This window comes from Loxodonta africana, chromosome 7 (genome assembly GCF_030014295.1).
Source record: "Loxodonta africana isolate mLoxAfr1 chromosome 7, mLoxAfr1.hap2, whole genome shotgun sequence".
Lineage (NCBI taxonomy): Eukaryota > Metazoa > Chordata > Mammalia > Proboscidea > Elephantidae > Loxodonta > Loxodonta africana.
In genome coordinates, this window is record NC_087348.1 from 12,484,446 (window position 1) to 12,505,006 (window position 20,561).

General features: G+C 40.3%; 1 protein-coding gene across 1 annotated transcript; it reads left to right on the plus strand.

Moving 5' to 3' along the window:
- Nucleotides 1-500: 500 nt before the first annotated feature.
- Nucleotides 501-2,447, plus strand: LOC100674945 (mammaglobin-A). Its single transcript, XM_023559766.2, is given in 4 exon segments — nt 501-555; nt 1,901-1,993; nt 1,996-2,072; nt 2,382-2,447. Coding segments are annotated over 4 exon segments (291 nt in total).
- Nucleotides 2,448-20,561: the final 18,114 nt, after the last annotated feature.

A 20,561-nucleotide genomic window follows, 5' to 3' on the forward strand; every position in this document is an offset into this window, starting at 1 on the left:
TTAAAGCAACTTACTGAGAAAGAGATGTGCATGGGTGAGAGAAGCCTGCCTCCCAGCAGAGGTGAGGTATTACACCTAGTTCAGGTATTATGTTATACCTGTGGTTATGAAGCTGTTCATATGTTACAGAAGAAGGAGGAGAAAGAGAAAAAGGAGGAGAAGGAGCAGAGGAGCAGACCATAAAAACAATAACCATACAATCAACAATCATGACAATAGTACGTAGAGTTACATGTCATTATTGGGGTTCCATAATTGCCTTTGGGTCCTAAAATTTTTGTCCCGTTGGTTTTCTGCAAATACAGCACATGCTGTCTTGGTTCTCATTGTCATTATCTGGTCTAATGCCAGGTTTATTCTGTGGCCAGTTCTCTCATTTCTGAGAGGGATTAAGGTGGATACTGTGAGAATAAATAGAGAAGCTCTTCGTGCTCACACACACAGTGAGTTCCTTGATATCTGCCATATCTGAAGAATAACCAACAACAGCCACCTCAATCATGAAGCTGGTGATAGTTCTCATGCTGGTTGCCCTTTCCCCTTATTGGTATGCAGGTGAGTACTCTGGAGGGAGGGCAGGCTTTGAGCAAAGACTTGTTGCCTGGGCCTCTGTGGAAGACCTGCTGATGCTCAAGCTCCCGGACAGGTGAGCTCGGGTACAAATGGTCAGGGTAAAATAGACCTAAGGATCACCATTTCTAAAAAATCAGAGAAGTGGGCTTTACCTCTGTATTGAAGCTACATGTAGTTTGTCTTGTTGTCATTTGGGGTGTTTCACCATGATCACAGATACCACGAAACCCAGCATATATCTTGGATTGATGATTAGAATTACATATTTCAGTAGAGCAGGGCAGGATATGATCTGATGGTAGCATGGCTTTTGCATTCAGGTGGGTTTCCTCAAAGAGGCACTCATGAAGCATCCTTAAATACAGAAGGAAATGTGAAATTTCTCAGGAGAAAAGCCTCAGGCTGCAGTGTGTGGCCCAGGATCCAACACCAAGTGGGCCCCACTTGACCCATATTCCTGGAGTTGATCTGGACCCTTTTTACATGTCCTTTAGCTCTGAGTCCCTACTTTGTCAAAGCTGATTGGGGAGAAGATCTCACATTTTCTGGGGGTCTCCTTCCAGCAATGAAGATTAAGAGAAGGAAAAAGCCCTGGCAGCAGAAACTGATCATCAACAAGACTTCACATACAAAGTGTGCTTTTAATAATTTGCAGAGCTCTTTTGCATACTCTTCCTCATTTGTTCCCAAAGTGCGTGTAGATGGGTAAAATAGCAATATGCTCAAAGTCACCAATGAGATAGAAAATGGCAGAGCCAACGGTGAAACTCACCTCTTCTGAATTCAAATCCAGAGCTCTTTCCCTTAGGGTATAGGGGCGGCCACATGAGACCACATTACAAAAAATAACTTCTGATTTACATTCTTTGCTGTGCAGACAATAGGAAGAATCAACAGAGCTAATAGACAATATCTTGGAGCCAGGTATGTACTCTACTTGGATCCTAATCGATGCTCTGAATGATTTTAGTGAACGATCGCATGACATTGAATAATGAAAGATCAAATAATGTTTAACACGTTGTACCAAAGCAGAGCACTTTTTTCATAAGTGTCTTTGTTAACCAAGTTTGCATGGTGTTTGGCATCCCTGAACTGGTTAAAGGAGTGGCAGGACAGGCCAGGCTTAAAGGGCATCTCATATCTTATGTTTACTCTCTTGGGAGGAAGGAGTCTTCCTCAGAATTCAGAACTCTCGACCATGCGCATAATTTTTCTGAGTCTATGTCTTTATTGGGATATAAGACAATGACAAATATCACAAGTATACCTAAAAAGGGGTTCATACCGCTGGTAATAAACCCAATTTCTGATACTTTCTTTCCAGGGTCTGGCTGCCAACTTCTTGAGGGCGTGATTGACAAGACACTTGATCCTGAAGTGTCAAAAGATGAATACATAAAGTCTCTTCAAGAGTTCATAAAGAATATGGCACTGCACAAGCCATAGGGGAAGTCAAGCAGTATTAGCTCAGCCAGTCAAATGAAACTCTCGCCAACGTTGGTCAACGTGCTGGTGGTGATTTGGGTTTCTCCTTATGTGCTTTTGACAACACTGACCAAGGACAGAAAGGCTCTCATTTTGCCTCTAATAATGCCAAAGAAAGTGGTGAACGTGATCTTTTTTTAGATTTCTTAATTTAGTTGTGTGGTGAGTCTAATGACTTTGACATCAGGTAAGAAATCCAAGGCCCTAGGTCAGATCTGCCACTTCACTTTGTGAGTTCTTCAGTAAATGGTAACAAAAAAGGCAAAAAAGAGTAAAGAAAGCTCAGGGGAAAGGCTTACCTATTCCTACCGGTTCCCCAGGTTAACCCTCCGCCGCCCCCCCCCCGCCAATTTTCTATCAAGAGAAACAAATACCCGATTTTCTGAGGCTCCTCACTGACAGCAGGGATAAGCAGAGAAAGGTCCCTCTTTACACAAAACAAATAGTAGAAACTTTCTTAAGAACTTTTTCACATATTCAGAAAATATCATTTGGTAAGATTCTATATATTCTAAATTTAAAGAATTTAAAATGTACTTAACAGTGATCAGGTTGGGTTAGCATGAATGATTGGAAATCATGGACCATGTAATTAACCACCCTATGAAATGAGAAACACAGATCATGGCATGAATCCACCATGGATAAAGGAATTCTTTAAAACAGAAATCAATACTTATAACGATGAGCATTTTTTTCTAATTATAAATATATATTGGTTGAGGTTTTTTTTCTAGCATTTTGTTCTATACTTTAATGTTCCATTTCAAATATTTCAAGGTAGAAAATTCAGAAACATACTAAAAAGGCGTAATGACAAAAGTAAGGATCAAATGTAATTTGGGATGCTAGGCATTTTTTCTTTAAAACATGATTTTTTTTAATATAAAAAACACAGTCTAGATGAATCACTCATAGTGTAACATTCCAGCATCTTATAAGCCACAAAGGTAATAGTGTTAGGCCTTAGACTGTTTTCACTATCACTAAATTTTAGGGCATATGGAAACTCCAAAACATCACATTGCCCTTTAATTGAGCTGAGATTTTAACAATTCTGTGTTGAAAAATTAACTTCAGAAATGGTCCAAATGAACTTGTCGTCTTTAGGAAATATTAAATGCAGCTTATTTATTGAGTAAGTTATTTCAAAAAATTGGAATCTCGAGAAAAAAGTGTTAAAGGAATCCCCGGTGGTAAGGATCAGAACTCACCAGCACTTCTTGGGCATCAGTAAATGGCTGCCGAATGCTAGAATGAATGACTGCAGCAGCCTGCTATCGCTTACGACTCTAACCTACTTGGATGCTAGATGTTTCTGGACAAGCTTAGAAAAATTAGGAGAAAAAAAGTTTTCTGATGTCAATATTTACTGTGCAGGAGAGAGTTGACAATCTAAGTGATGTCTCTGTTTTTGTTCTCCAGCAAGCCATATATGATAGCGCTCGGTGGAAGTTTTTTTACCTTTCCACTAGACTTTCAGGTGAGAGAATGGCCACAAACCGAATGACAATGATAGTAAACCCCAGCATTTCTTTCTATTATTCTGTCTTTTAAACTACAAACTGCAAGACAACTGTTGAAACCTTAAATACATTTTCCTATCACTAAACTAACTGCAGAAATGTAAAGCTTCTTTTCATTCTCCCATTAATATGTGGGCTTTAGAGGATCTCGTGTGCATGCTCGGCAAACACCCACACTGTTTGTTAAGAAACTCATGAGTTAGGGGTAAAGAATCAGAGAAGCACCTTCTTCCTTACCATCTGTAGACCACTCATTGGTGCCTCTCTGGATAGCGTTTTTCCTCCCTCATCACCGCCACCTCTCTGAAATCCTCAGATACTTATGGTCTGCAGGCCGGGTCAAGCTCAGAATCTCTGCTTCCACTACAGGCTTGATCTCCCGTCAGAGTCTTGCTTCCCATGACTAGTCTATTCTCTCTGCTCGCCTTATCTACTGGTGCAGGATCAGAACTGTGTTCAAGGAGCAAGTGATGCTGGTCTTAAATGGCTCTGAGACCTGTCACCGATTGCGTGAAGAACTCCATGGAGAGCTTGCACACTGTGGCAGCATCAGCTGTTGTATGTGATGGTCTACAAACCACTTACTCAGAGTGGGCAGACCCAGTACTCATTGTGGGTTGGGTCATAAAACACACCTTAACAAGTTTAAAGCAATTGAAATCTAACAGAGGACATTCTTTGACCAGAATGGATTTAAACAAAAAATCAACAGCAGAATGATATAAGGAAAATACATGTTGCTATCAGGTGCCGTCATGTTGGTTCCAACTCATAGCGACCCTATGTACAAGAAAACAAACCACTGCCCTATCCTGTGTCATTCTCACAGTCATTGTTAAGATTGAGCCCATTGTTGCAGCCGCTGTGTCAATCCATCTTGGTGAAGAAGATCTTCCTCTTTTTCGTTGGTCCTCTACAGGAAAATATCTAGCCACTTGCAAATGGAACAGCACATGCCTAAATAATAAATGTGTCATAAAATACTTTGTAAAACTGTGAGGGGAGACATGATAGCAATTTTGTTCAGCACTATATCCTCTTTTATAATAATCCAGTAAGCACTCAGGGAATAATAAATGAAGAATAGGTGAATAAATACCAGGAATTGGAGGCATTGTGGGAAACGCACTGGGAACAAAGCAGCAGCGGAAAAAAACAAAAACAAAAACCTGGAGCGATAGAGAGCAGTACGGAGGTAACGTGTTGTTGTTAGGTGCCGTCGAGTAGGTTCTGACTTATAGCGACCCTATGGACAACAGAATGAAACAGTGCCCAGTCCTGCGCCATCCTTACAATCGTTGTTATGCTTGAGCTCATTGTTGCAGCCACTGTGTCAATCCACCTTGTTGAGGGTCTTTCTCTTTTCTACTGACCCTGTACTTTGCCAAGCATGATGTCCTTCTCCAGGGACTGATCCCTCCTGACAACACGTCCAGAATATGTAAGATGCAGTCTCAACATTGTTGCTTCTAAGGAGCATTCTGGTTGTACTTCTTCCAAGACAGATTTGTTCATTCTTTTGGCAGTCCATGGTATATTCAATATTCTTCACCAACACCACAATTCAAAGGCGTCAACTCTTCTTCGGTCTTCCTTATTCATTGTCCAGCTTTCACATGCATATGATGTGATTGAAAATACAATGGCTTGGGTCAGGTGTGCCTTAGTCTTCAAGGTGACATCTTTGCTTTTCAACACTTTAAAGAAGTCTTTTGGAGAAGATTTACCCAATGCAATGGGTCGTTTGATTTCTTGACTGCTGCTTCCATGGCTGTTGATTGTGAATCCAAGTAAAACAAAATCCTTGACAACTTCAATCTTTTCTCCGTTTACCATGATGTTGCTCATTGGTCCAGTTGTGAGGATTTTTGTTTTCTTTATGTTGAGGTGCAATCCGTACTGAAGGCTGTGGTCTTTGATCTTCATTAGTAAGTGCTTGAAGTCTTTTTCACTTTCAGCAAGCAAGGTTGTGTCATCTGCATAATGCAAGTTACTAATGAGTCTTCCTCCAATCCTGATGCCCTGTTCTTCTTCATATAGTCCAGCTTCTCAGATTATTTTCTCAGCATATAGATTGAACAGGTATGGTGAAAGGATACATCCCTGACACACACCTTTCCTGATTTTAAACCACTCAGTATCCCCTTGTTCTGTCCGAACAACTGTCTCTTGATCTATGTAAAGTTTCCTCATGAGCACAATTAAGTGTTCTGGAATTCCCATTGTTTCCAATGTTATCCATAACTTGTTATGATCCACACAGCCGAATGCCCTTTCCATAGTCAATAATAAAACACAGGTAAACCGGTATTGTCTGCTTTCAGCCAGGATCCATCTGACATCAGCAATGATATTCCTGGTTCCACGTCCTCTGCTGAAACCAACCTGAATTTCTGGCTGTTCCCTGTCGATATACTGTTGCAGTCACTTTTGAATGATCTTCAGCAAAATTTTGCTTGTGTGTGATATTAATGATATTGTTCTATAATTTCTACATTCAGTTGGATCACCTTTCTTGGGAATAGGCATAAATATGGATCTCTTCCAGTCAGTTGGCCAGGAAGCTGTCTTCCATATTTCTTGGCATAGACGAGTGAACACTTACAGCTCTGCATCCATTTGTTGAAACATCTCAAACGAAATTCCATCAATTCCTGGAGCCTTGTTTTTCACCTATGCCTTCAGGGCAGCTTGGACTTCTTCCTTCAGTACCATCGGTTCCTGATCATATGCTTCCTCTTGAAATGGTTGAACATTGACTAATTCTTTTTAGTATAATGACTCTGTGTATTCTTCCACCTTCTTTTGATGCTTTCTGCGTCGTTTAATATTTTCCCTATGGAATCCTTCAGTATTGCAACTTCAGGCTTGAGTGTTCTTCCCTTTTGGTTTTCTATCTCCAGCTTTTGGACATGTCGTTATAATACTTTGTCTTCTTGAGCCACACTTTGAAATCTTCTGTTCAGTTCTTTTATTTCATCATTTCTTTCTTTTGCTTTAGCTGCTCGATGTTCATGAGCAAGTTTCAGAGTCTCCTCTGATGTCCATCTTTGTCTTTTCTTTCTTTCCTGTCTTTTCAGTAGCCTCTTGCTTTCTTCATGGATGATGTCCTTGCATAACTCATCTGGTGTTCAATGCATCAAATCTATTCTTGAGATGGCCTCTAAATTCAGGTGGGATATACTCAAGGTCATATTTTGGCTCTTGTGGACTTGCTCTGGTTTTCTTTAGTTTCAGCTTGAACTTGCATAAGAGTAATTGATGGTCTGTTCCACAGTCAGCCCGTGGCCCTATTCTGACTGACGATATTGAGCTTTTCCATTGTCTCTTTCCGCAGATGTAGTCGGTTTGATTCCTGTGTGTTCCATCTGGTGAGGTCTATGTGTATACCCATTCCCATTGCCATCGAGTCGATTCCGACTCATAGCAACCCTATAGGACAGGATAGAACTGCCGAATAGAGTTTCCAGGGAGCGCCTGGCATATTTGAACTGCCGACCTTTTGGTTAGCAGCCGTAGCACTTAACCACTACACCATTTAAGTTGGCCAAAGAAGGTATCTGCAGTGAAGAAGTCATTGGTCTTGTAAAATTCTATCATTCTATCTCCAGCATAGTTTCTATCACCAAGGCCATGTTTTCCAAATATTGATCCTTCTTATTTATTCCCAACTTTCCCACTCCAATCACCAGTAATTATCAGTGCATCCTGATTGCATGTTCGATCAATTTCAGACTGCAGCAGCTGATAAAAATGTTCTATTTCTTCATCTTTGGCCTTAGTGGTTGGTGTGTAAATTTGTATAATAGTCATATTAACTGGCCTTCCTTGTAGGCATATGGATATTAACCCATCACTGACGGCATTGTACTTCAGGATGGACCTTGAAATGTTCTTTTTGATGATGAGTGCAACAGCATTCCTCTTCAAGTTGTCATTCCCAGCATAGAAGACTATATGATAGTCCAATTCAAAATGGCCAATAGCAGTCCATTTCAGCTCATTGATGCCTAAGATATCCATGTTTAGGCATTCCATTTCATTTTTGACGATTTCTAATTTTCCTGGATTCATACTTCATACGTTCCAGGTTCTGATTGTTAATGGATGTTTGCAGCTGTTTCTTCTCGTTTTCAGTTGTGCCACATCAGCAAATGAAGGTCCTGAAAGCTTTACTCCATTCACGTCATTAAGGTCGACTCTACTTTGAGGAGGCAGCTCTTTCCCAGTCATCTTCTGAGTGCCTTCCAACCTGGGGGGCTCATCTTCCAGCACTGTATCAGACAATGTTCTGCTGCTATTCATAAGGTTTTCACTGGCTAATGCTTTTCAGAAGTAGACTGCCGGGTCTTTCTTCCTAGTCTGTCTTAGTCTGGAAGCTCAGCTGAAACCTGTCCTCTATGGGTGACCCTGCTGGTATCTGAATACCAGCGACATAGCTTCCAGCATCACAGCAACACACAAGCCCCAAAAGTATGACAAACTGACAGATACATAGGGGAATGTAGTATAAGGGGTTGAAAATTGACTTGATGGCACCTAACAACAAAAATGTAACTAACATAGTGCCTGTAGGTTATGAACAGAAAAGGATAGGGGAAAAGGCCCTATGGAAATGTTTTTCCTGGTTTTCCTTTTCAATACAGTGCCCAAACACCTAGTTATAAAAGACAGGTCATGCCCACAATTGAAGACAGGATATTGACATGTCTCCAGCCAGAAATCCATCATTCTGGCTATAAAATTACCAAATTTATTTGGATTTAAGGCAAATATTCCATCTAATGGGAATATGAGAGACATCTGAAATAGAGCATTTCTCACAAAATAAGGCTATAGGATGACAAGAGCCTGGGAATGGTATTTATAATAAAATATATTTCCTCTTGTAGTTCTATCTGATGCTGAGAGAAATATAAAAAAAATGTAGTGTCTTCCTATAAGACTTAATGTTTTTCTAAAGAGTTTGTGGCCTACACCCTGAGGACACTTAACCCATTGTGGAGAGACTAGCAAGTCATTTAAGAAGTTGTTTTTCTTTTCCCCCAGCACACAGCTAGACCACAATTCTGGGGGGCATGGTCATGTGACTGAGTAAAACCGAGGCAAACCATTTGCTGTCAAGTAGATTCCTACTCATAGCGATCCTAAAGGACAGAGTAGTACTGCCCCATAGGGTTTCCAAGGAGCACCTGGTGGATTCAAACTGCTGAACTTTTGGTTAGCAGCTATAGCTCTTAACAACGATGCCACCAGGGTTTCTACGTGACTGAGTAGAGGCTCAGAAAATATATGCAGAAGTGATGAACATCACCTTCAGACTTGGCCCATAAAACCACTTTCCTCTTCCGTCATCAGCCCCTTGAGTGCTGAGATATTGGAAAACATTTCAAAGCCCTAAAATATGGTAAAGACACTCAGTTGAAGCATCCTGGGTCCCATAATGACTGCATGGAACCAGAGAGTATCAAGAATGGGGTGCTGGTAGTGGTTTGTCTCAGGGTAACAATCACAGTTACAGTTGTTTTGAACTTTATTTATTTCCAGGGAGGAATATTTTGTCACTGACTTTACTTAGAATAGCTGGAACAGAGTGATAATATAAAGCAGATTGACTTTTAGTCAATTTCATCATTATTTATAAATTCCCTAAGAGCAGCGTACCCCATTATTATCTGCACCCAGTGTGAAACACTCCCACTGCCCCGAACTGGAACTCCACTGCCGGCAGTGAGCATGTGCCCTGCCCAAGACAACCTAATTTGGTCTGAGATGCAGTAATAGTAAACTGCTATTTTTGACACTACTGAGATAATACACAAATACAGTAGAAAGATGAAGAGATATATTTATTTTGGAGGCCAAGGAAGAAGGTAGGGATTTAGAAAGGACTTATGCAACCAAATCAAAATGATTGCCTACTTGCCTCTATCAATGAGCAGGGGTCTTGCAAAAAATGCACAGTACAACAACTATCTAGTATTTTACAAATGATACAAGTTTTTCTACTTGCATTTTAAATACATATAGAAGACATGTGCAAAGACCTGCAGTTAGAATAAAGGGGAAGAACATGCTAGGCATTTCTCAAGCTTAAAGAATTGTAGAAAAAATTCAATAGTCTAGGATTTTGTGGGTAAAATACTGAATGGCACAGGAAGCATCAAAAGAGAATGGAAGGGAGGCGGAGCTAAGATGGCGGACTAGGCAGACGTTACCTCGGATCCCTCTTACAACAAAGACACGGAAAAACAAGTGAATCGATCACATACATAACAATCTACGAACCCCGAACAACAAACACAGATTTAGAGACGGAGAACGAACTAATACGGGGAAGCAGCGATAGTTTCCAGAGCCTGGAGCCAGCGTACCAGTCAGGTACGGCACAAGCACAGAGACCTGCTCCACCCCCCTGAACTAACCCCGGGAGGGGGACCAGCTGGTTCCATGGGCGGCGTGGGACGCAGCCGGTAGGAGAAGTCCCCAGGAGGCAGTGACTGATCTTGGAGCAGAAAGAGCAGCATCCGAGCCGGGGAACCGTCCCGCAGGGATTTGGACTGCACGCAGGTACGCCATAAACACGGAGAGTTGCTCCACCCCCTGAACTAACCCCGGGAAGGGGACCAGCCGGGTCGCGCGGGCGGCGTGGGACGCAGCCGGTAGGAGAAGTCCCCGGGAGGCAGCGACTGGTATTGGAGTGGGGAGAACAGCGTTCCAGCCGGGACACTCGGTCGCGGCACAAGCACGGGGAGCTACTCCACCCATCTGAACTAACCCCGGGAGGGGGCCCACCTGGTTCACGGAGGCGGCACGGCCACGCGGCTGGAGGGACGAGAAGTCCCCGGGAGGCAGAGACTGATTTTGGAGTTGAGAGTGCACCGTCCCAGTAGGGGAGCCTTGACGCTGGGCGTGGGGCTGGAAGCGGAGGATCTGACCGTGACTCCAGCGGGCCAGACCCCCTGGGGGCAATCTCCACACAGCCAGCACACATAGGCGACGCGCCTGCGGGAATCTCAGATATAACAGTCATTCCAAGCAAGACAAGCAACTCTGGCTATATTCTGAGGTGCTACTCTCCTATCTCTCTGTTCCCTCCCCCACCCTCCCCAGGCGGCTTCATTAACATCTGAATAGCCTGAGCCAGAGGGAGAACTCTGATAGGGATCTGACTGCAGTTTTTTTTTAGTGGATTTTCTGGAAAAACTAGTTTCCCAGTGATGGCTCGGAGACAACAATCCATATCAAACCACTTAAAGAAGCAGACCGTGACAGCTTCTCCAACCCCCCAAACAAAAGAATCAAAATCTTTCCCAAATGAAGATACAATTTTGGAATTATCAGATACAGAATATAAAAAACTAATTTACAGAATGCTTAATGATATCACAAATGAAATTAGGATATCTGCAGAAAAAGCCAAGGAACACACTGATAAAACTGTTGAAGAACTCAAAAAGATTATTCAAGAACATACTGGAAAAATTAATAAGTTGCAAGAATCCATAGAGAGACAACATGTAGAAATCCAAAAGATTAACAATAAAATAACAGAATTAGACAACACACTAGGAAGTCAGAGGAGCAGACTCGAGCAATTAGAATGCAGACTGGGACATCTGGAGGACCAGGGAATCAACACCAGCATAGCTGAAAAAAAATCAGATAAAAGAATTAAAAAAAATGAAGAAACCCTAAGAATTATGTGGGACTCTATCAAGAAGGATAACCTGCGGGTGATTGGAGTCCCAGAACAGGGAGGGGGGACTGAAAACACAGAGAAAATAGTTGAAGAACTTCTGACAGAAAACTTCCCTGACATCATGAAAGACGAAAGGATATCTATCCAAGATGCTCATCGAACCCCACTTAAGATTGATACAAAAAGAAAAACACCAAGACATATTATCATCAAACTCACCAAAACCAAAGATAAACAGAAAATTTTAAAAGCAGCCAGGGAGAAAAGAAAGGTTTCCTTCAAGGGAGAATCAATAAGAATATGTTCTGACTACTCAGCAGAAACCATGCAGGCAAGAAGGGAATGGGACGACATATACAGAACACTGAAGGAGAAAAACTGCCAACCAAGGATCATATATCCAGCAAAACTCTCTCTGAAATATGAAGGCGAAATTAAGATATTTACAGACAAACACAAGTTTAGAGAATTTGCAAAAACCAAACCAAAGCTACAAGAAATACTAAAGGATATTGTTTGGTCACAGAACCAATAATATCAGATATCAGCACAACACAAGGTCACAAAACAGAACGTCCTGATATCAACTCAAATAGGGAAATCACAAAAACAAACAAATTAAGATTAATTAAAAAAAAAAAAATACACATAACAGGGAATCATGGAAGTCAATAGGTAAAAGATCACAATAATCAAAAAGAGGGACTAAATACAGGAGGCATTGAACTGCCATATGGAGAGTGATACAAGGCGATATAGAACAATACAAGTTAGGTTTTTACTTAGAAAAATAGGGGTATATAATGAGGTAACCACAAAAAGGTATAACAACTCTATAACTCAAGACAAAAACCAAGAAAAACGTAACGACTCAACTAACATAAAGTCAAACACTATGAAAATGAGGATCTCACAATTTACTAAGAAAAACGCCTCAGCACAAAAAAGTATGTGGAAAAATGAAATTGTCAACAACACACATAAAAAGGCATCAAAATGACAGCACTAAAAACTTATTTATCTATAATTACCCTGAATGTAAATGGACTAAATGCACCAATAAAGAGACAGAGAGTCACAGACTGGATAAAGAAACACGATCCATCTATATGCTGCCTACAAGAGACACACCTTAGACTTAGAGACACAAACAAACTAAAACTCAAAGGATGGAAAAAAGTATATCAAGCAAACAATAAGCAAAAAAGAAGAGGAGTAGCAATATTAATTTCTGACAAAATAGACTTTAGACTTAAATCCACCACAAAGGATAAGAAGGACACTATATAATGATAAAAGGGACAATTGATCAGGAAGACATAACCATATTAAATATTTATGCACCCAATGTCAGGGCTGCAAGATACATAAATCAAATTTTAACAGAACTGAAAAGCGACATAGATACCTCCACAATTATAGTAGGAGACTTCAACACACCACTTTCGGAGAAGGACAGGACATCCAGAAAGAAGCTCAACAGAGACACGGAAGATCTAATTACAACAATCAACCAACTTGACCTCATTGACTTATACAGAACTCTCCACCCAACTGCTGCAAAATATACTTTTTTTTCTAGCGCACATGGAACATTCTCTAGAATAGACCACATATTAGGTCATAAAACAAACCTTTGCAGAGTCCAAAACATCGAAATATTACAAAGCATCTTCTCAGACCACAAGGCAATAAAACTAGAGATCAATAACAGAAAAACTATGGAAAAGAAATCAAATACTTGGAAAATGAACAATACCCTCCTGAAAAAAGACTGGGTTATAGAAGACATCAAGGAGGGAATAAGGAAATTCATAGAAAGCAACGAGAATGAAAATACTTCCTATCAAAACCTCTGGGACACAGCAAAGGCAGTGCTCAGAGGCCAATTTATATCAATAAATGCACACATACAAAAAGAAGAAAGAGCCAAAATCAGAGAACTGTCCCTACAACTTGAACAAATAGAAAGTGAGCAACAAAAGAATCCCTCAGGCACCAGAAGAAAACAAATAATAAAAATTAGAGCTGAACTAAATGAATTAGAGAACAGAAAAACAATCGAAAGAATTAACAAAGCCAAAAGCTGGTTCTTTGAAAAAATTAACAAAATTGATAAACCATTGGCTAGACTGACTAAAGGAATACAGGAAAGGAAACAAATAACCCGAATAAGAAATGAGAAGGACCACATCACAACAGAACCAAATGAAATTAAAAGAATCATTTCAGATTATTATGAAAAATTGTACTCTAACAAATTTGAAAACCTAGAAGAAATGGATGAATTCCTGGAAAAACACTACCTACCTAAACTAACACATTCAGAAGTAGAACAACTAAATAGACCCATAACAAAAAAAGAGATTGAAACGGTAATCAAAAAACTCCCAACAAAAAAAAGTCCTGGCCCGGACGGCTTCACTGCAGAGTTCTACCAAACTTTCAGAGAAGAGTTAACACCACTACTACTAAAGGTATTCCAAAGCATAGAAAATGACGGAATACTACCCAACTCATTCTATGAAGCCACCATCTCCCTGATACCAAAACCAGGTAAAGACATTACAAAAAAAGAAAATTATAGACCTATATCCCTCATGAACATTGATGCAAAAATCCTCAACAAAATTCTAGCCAATAGAATCCAACGACACATCAAAAAAATAATTCACCCTGATCAAGTGGGATTTATACCAGGTATGCAAGGCTGGTTTAATATCAGAAAAACCATTAATGTAATCCATCACATAAATAAAACAAAAGACAAAAACCACATGATCTTATCAATTGATGCAGAAAAGGCATTTGACAAAGTCCAACACCCATTCATGATAAAAACTCTTACCAAAATAGGAATTGAAGGAAAATTCCTCAACATAATAAAGGGCATCTATGCAAAGCCAACAGCCAATATCACTCTAAATGGAGAGAACCTGAAAGCATTTCCCTTGAGAACGGGAACCAGACAAGGATGCCCTTTATCACCGCTCTTATTCAATATCGTGTTGGAAGTCTTAGCCAGGGCAATCAGGCTAGACAAAGAAATAAAAGGTATCCGGATTGGCAAGGAAGAAGTAAAGTTATCACTATTTGCAGATGACATGATTATATACACAGAAAACCCTAAGGAATCCTCCAGAAAACTACTGAAACTAATAGAAGAGTTTGGCAGAGTCTCAGGTTATAAAATAAACATACAAAAATCACTTGGATTCCTCTACATCAACAAAAAGAACACCAAAGAGGAAATAACCAAATCAATACCATTCACAGTAGCCCCCAAGAAGATAAGATACTTAGGAATAAATCTTACCAAGGATGTAAAAGACCTATACAAAGAAAACTACAAAGCTCTACTACAAGAAATTCAAAAGGACATACTTAAGTGGAAAAACATACCTTGCTCATGGATAGGAAGACTTAACATAGTAAAAATGTCTATTCTACCAAAAGCCATCTATACATTTAACGCACTTCCGATCCAAATTCCAATGTCATATTTTAAGGGGTTAGAGAAACAAATCACCAATTTCATATGGAACGGAAAGAAGCCCCGGATAAGCAAAGCACTACTGAAAAAGAAGAAGAAAGTGGGAGGTCTCACCTTACCTGACTTCAGAACCTATTATACAGCCACAGTAGTCAAAACAGCCTGGTATTGGTACAACAACAGACACATAGACCAATGGAACAGAATTGAGAACCCAGACATAGATCCATCCACGTATGAGCAGCTGATATTTGACAAAGGACCAGTGTCAATTAACTGGGGAAAAGATAGCCTTTTTAACAAATGGTGCTGGCATAACTGGATATTCATTTGCAAAAAAATGAAACAGGACCCATACCTCACACCATGCACAAAAACTAACTCCAAGTGGATCAAAGACCTAAACATAAAGACTAAAACGATAAAGATCATGGAAGAAAAAATTGGGACAACCCTAGGAGCCCTAATACAAGGTATAAACAGAATACAAAACATTACCAAAAATGATGAAGAGAAACCCGATAACTGGGAGCTCCTAAAAATCAAACACCTATGCTCATCTAAAGACTTCACCAAAAGAGTAAAAAGACCACCTACAGATTGGGAAAGAATTTTCAGCTATGACATCTCCGACCAGCGCCTGATCTCTAAAATCTACATGATTCTGTCAAAACTCAACCACAAAAAGACAAACAACCCAATCAAGAAGTGGGCAAAGGATATGAACACACATTTCACTAAAGAAGATATTCAGGCAGCCAACAGATACATGAGAAAATGCTCTCGATCATTAGCCATTAGAGAAATGCAAATTAAAACTACGATGAGATTCCATCTCACACCAGCAAGGCTGGCATTAATCCAAAAAACACAAAATAATAAATGTTGGAGAGGCTGCGGAGAGATTGGAACTCTCATACACTGCTGGTGGGAATGTAAAATGGTACAACCACTTTGGAAATCTATCTGGCGTTATCTTAAACAGTTAGAAATAGAACTACCATACAACCCAGAAATCCCACTCCTAGGAATATACCCTAGAGATAGAAGAGCCTTCATACAAACAGATATATGTACACCCATGTTTATTGCAGCTCTGTTTACAATAGCAAAAAGCTGGAAGCAACCAAGGTGTCCATCAACGGATGAATGGGTAAATAAATTGTGGTATATTCACACAATGGAATACTACGCATCGATAAAGAACAGTGATGAATCTCTGAAACATTTCATAACATGGAGGAACCTGGAAGGCATTATGCTGAGCGAAATTAGTCAGAGGCAAAAGGACAAATATTGTATAAGACCACTATTATAAGATCTTGAGAAATAGTAAACCTGAGAAGAACACATACTTTTGTGGTTACGAGGGGGGGAGGGAGGGAGGGTGGGAGAGGGTTTTTTTATTGATTAATCAGTAGATAAGAACTGCTTTAGGTGAAGGGAAAGACAACACTCAATACATGGAAGGTCAGCTCAATTGGACTGGACCAAAAGCAAAGAAGTTTCCGGGATAAAATGAATGCTTCAAAGGTCAGCAGAGCAAGCGCGGGGGTCTGGGGAACATGGTTTGCGGGGACTTCTAAGTCAATTGGCAAAATAATTCTATTATGAAATCATTCTGCATCCCACTTTGAAATGTGGTGTCTGGGGTCTTAAATGCTAACAAGCAGCCATCTAAGATGCAGCAATTGGTCTCAACCCACCTGGAGCAAAGGAAAATGAAGAACACCAAGCCCACATGACAACTAAGAGCCCAAGAGACAGAAAGGGCCACATGAACCAGAGACCTACATCATCCTGAGACCAGAAGAACTAGTTGGTGCCCGGCCACAATCGATGACTGCCCTGACAGGGAGCTCAGCAGAGGACCCCTGAGGGAGCAGGAGATCAGTGGGATGCAGACCCCAAATTCTCATAAGAAGACCAAACTTAATGGTCTGACTGAGACTGGAGGAATCCCGGCGGCCATGCTCCCCAGACCTTCAGTTGACACAGGACAGGAACCATCCCCGAAGACAACTCATCAGAAATGAAAGGGACTGGTCAGCGGGTGGGAGAGAGATGCTGATGAAGAGTGAGCTAATTATATCAGGTGGACACTTGAGATTGTGTTGGCAACTCTTGTCTGGAGGGGGGATGGGAGGATAGAGAGAGAGGGAAGCCGGCAAAATTGTCAAGAAAGGAGAGACTGAAAGGGCTGACTCAAGAGGGGGAGAGCAAGTGGGAGTAGGGAGTGAGATGTATGTAAACTTATATGTGACAGACTGATTGGATTTGTAAACGTTCACTTGAAGCTTAATAAAAGTTATTGTAAAAAAAAAAAAAAAAAAAAAAGAGAATGGAAGGAATATGCAAGAAGAATTCCTCTATATTCAACCATTTCAGGAGGCAACACATGATCAAGAACTGATGGTACTGAAGGAAGAACTCCAGGCTGCACTGAAGATATTGGTAAAAAGAAAGGCTCTGGGAATTGATCGAATACTAATTGAAATATTTCAACAAATGGATGCAGTGCTAGAAGTGCTCACTCACGTATGCAAGCAATTTGGAAAATAGCTACCTGGCCAAACGATGAGAAGAGATCCATATTTAGGCCTATTTCAAAGAATGGTGATTTAAGAGAATGTGGAAATTGTCAAACAATATCATAAATATGACACACAAGTAAAATTTTGCTGAAGATCATTCAAAAGTGGCTGTAGCAGTACATTGACAGGGAACTGCCTGGAATTCAAGCTGGATTCAGAAGAGGAAGTGGAACAAGGGATAACACTGCTGATGTCAGATGGATTCTGGCTGAAAGCAGAGAATACCAGAAAGAAATTTACCTGTGTTTCATTGACTAGGTAAAGGCATTCGACTGTGTGGATCATAACATGTTACAGATAACAGTTCAAGGAATGAGAAATACAGAATGCTTAATTGTGCCCATGAGAAACATGTACATAGATGGAGAGGCAGTCAGAGTAAGGGGATACTGCATGGTTTAAAGTCAGGAGAGGTGTGCCTCAGGGTTGTATCCTTTCACCATACTTATTCAATCTGTATGCTGAGCAAATAATCTGAGAAGCTGGACTACATAAAGACAAATAGAGTATCACAGTAAGAGAAAGATGGATTAACAACCTGTGTTATGCAGATGACACACCTTACTTGTTGAAATTGAAAAGGACTTGAAGCATTTACTGATCAAAGATCACAACCTTCAGTATACATTAAACCTTAACATAAAGAAAACAAAAATCCTCACAAGTGGACCAATAAGCAGCATCATGATAAATGGAGAAAAGACTGAAGTTATCAAAGATTTCCTTTTATTTGGATCCGCAATCAATGCACATCTGTCAGTTTATCATACTGTGGGGGCTTGCGTGTTGCTGTGATGCTGGAAGCAATGCCACCAGTATTCAGATATCAGCAGGGACACCCAGGGAGGACAGGTTTCAACTGAGCTTCCAGACTAAGATAGACTAGGAAGAAGGACCCTAATCTGAAAAGGATTAGTCAGTGAAAACCTTATGAATAGCAGTGGAGCATTGTTTGATATAGTGTGGGAAGATGAGCCCTCAGGTTGGAATGCACTCAAAGACGATGGGGGAAGAGCTGCCTCCTCAAAGTAGAGTCGACATTAACGACGTGGATGTAGCCAAACTTTTGGGACCTTCATTTGCTGATGTGGCACGACTCAAAGTGAGAAGAGACAGCTGGAAAATCCATTAATAATCGGAAAGTGGAATGTACAAAGTATGAATATAGGAAAATTGGAAATCATCAAAAATGAAACGGAACGTATAAACATCATTATCCTAGGCCTTAGTGAACTGAAATGGGCTGGTATTGGCCACTTTGAATTGGACAATCATATGGTCTAACATGCCGGGAATGACAACTTGAAGATGGATGGCGTTGAGTTTATTGTCAAAAAGAACATTTCAAGATCTATCCTGAAGTACAACGCTGTCAGTAATACGATAACGTCCATGCGCCTACAAGGAAGACAAGTTGATACAACTATTATTCAAATTTATGCACCAACTGCTAAGGCCAAAGGTAAAGAAATTGAAGGTTTTTACCAGCTTCTGCAGTCCAAAACTGATGGAACATGCAATCAGGATGCATTGATAGTTACTGGTGCTTGGAATGTGAAACTTGGAAACAAACAAGAAGTATCTGTAGTTGGAAAACATGGCCTTGGTGTTAGAAATGCTGCCAGAGATCACATGAAAGAATTTTGCAAGATCAACCACTTCTTCATTGCAAATATCTTTTTTCACCAACTTAAATGGTGACTATACACATGGACCTCGCCAGATGGAATACACAGGAAACAAATTGACTACATCTTTGGAAACAGATGATGGGAAACTCAATATTATCAGTAAGACCAATGTCAGGGACTGACTGTGGAACAGATCATCAATTGCTCATATGCAAGTTCAAGTTGAAACTGAAGAAAATTAGAACAGGTCGACGAGCCAAAGTATGACCTGGAGTATATCCCATCTGAATTTAGAGACCATCTCAAGAATAGATTTGAAGCACCGAACACTAATGACCTAAGAGTAGATGAGTTGTGGAATGACATCAAGGACATCATATATGAAGAAAGCAACAGGTCAATAAAAGACAAGAAAGAAAGAAATGACCAAAATTGATGTCAGAAGAGACTCTGAAATTTGCTATTGAATGTTGAGCTGCTAAAGCAAAAGGAAGAAATGATGAAATAAAAGAGCTGAATGGAAGATTTCAAAGGGCAGCTCAAGAAGACAAAGTAAGGTTTTATGACACTTGCAAAGAACTGGAGATAGAAAACCAAAAGCCAAGAATACTCTTGGCATTTCTCAAGCTGAAAGAACTGAAGAAAAAAATTCAAGCCTTGAGTTGCATAGTGAAAGATACCAAGGGGGAAAATATTAAATGCTGCAGGAAGCATCAAAGAAGGTGGAAGGAATACACAGAGTCATTATACCAGAAAGAATTGGTGGATGTTCAACTATTTCAAGAGGTAGCATATGATCAGGAACTGGTGGTACCGAAGGAAGAAGGAAAACTGCACTGAAGGCATAGGTGAAAAACAAGGCTCCAGGAATTGACAGAATATCAACTGAGGTGTTTCAACAAATGGATTCAGAGCTGGGGGTGCTCACTTGTCTATGCCAAGAAATTTGGAAGACAGCTACCTGGCCAACAGACTGGAAGAGATCCATATTTATGCCTATTCCCAAGAAAGGTGATCCAACTGAATGTGGAAACTATCATCGAACAATATCATTAATATCACATGCAAGCAAATTTTGCTGACAATCATTCAAAAGCAACCGAAGGAGTATATCAACAGGGAATTTCCAGAAATTCAGGCTGGATTCAGAAGGGGGTGTGGAACCAGGGATATCATTGCTGATGTCAAATAGAATCCTGGCTAAAAGCAGAGAATACCAGAAGGATGTTCACCTGTGTTTTATTGACTATGCAAAGGCATTTGACTGAGTAGATCATAACTAATTATAGATAACATCGCAAAGAATGGGACTTCCAGAACACTTAATTGTGCTCATGAGGAACCTATACATAGATCAAGAGGCAGTCGTTTGGACAGAACAAGGGGATACTGTGTGGCTTAAAGTCAGGAAAGGTGTGCTTCAGGGTTGTATCCTTTCTTCATATCTATTCAATCTGTATGCTGAGCAGATAATCCCAGAAGCTGGACTATATGAAGAAGAACGGGGCATCAGGATAGGAGGAAGACCTATTAACAACCTGAGTTATGCAGATG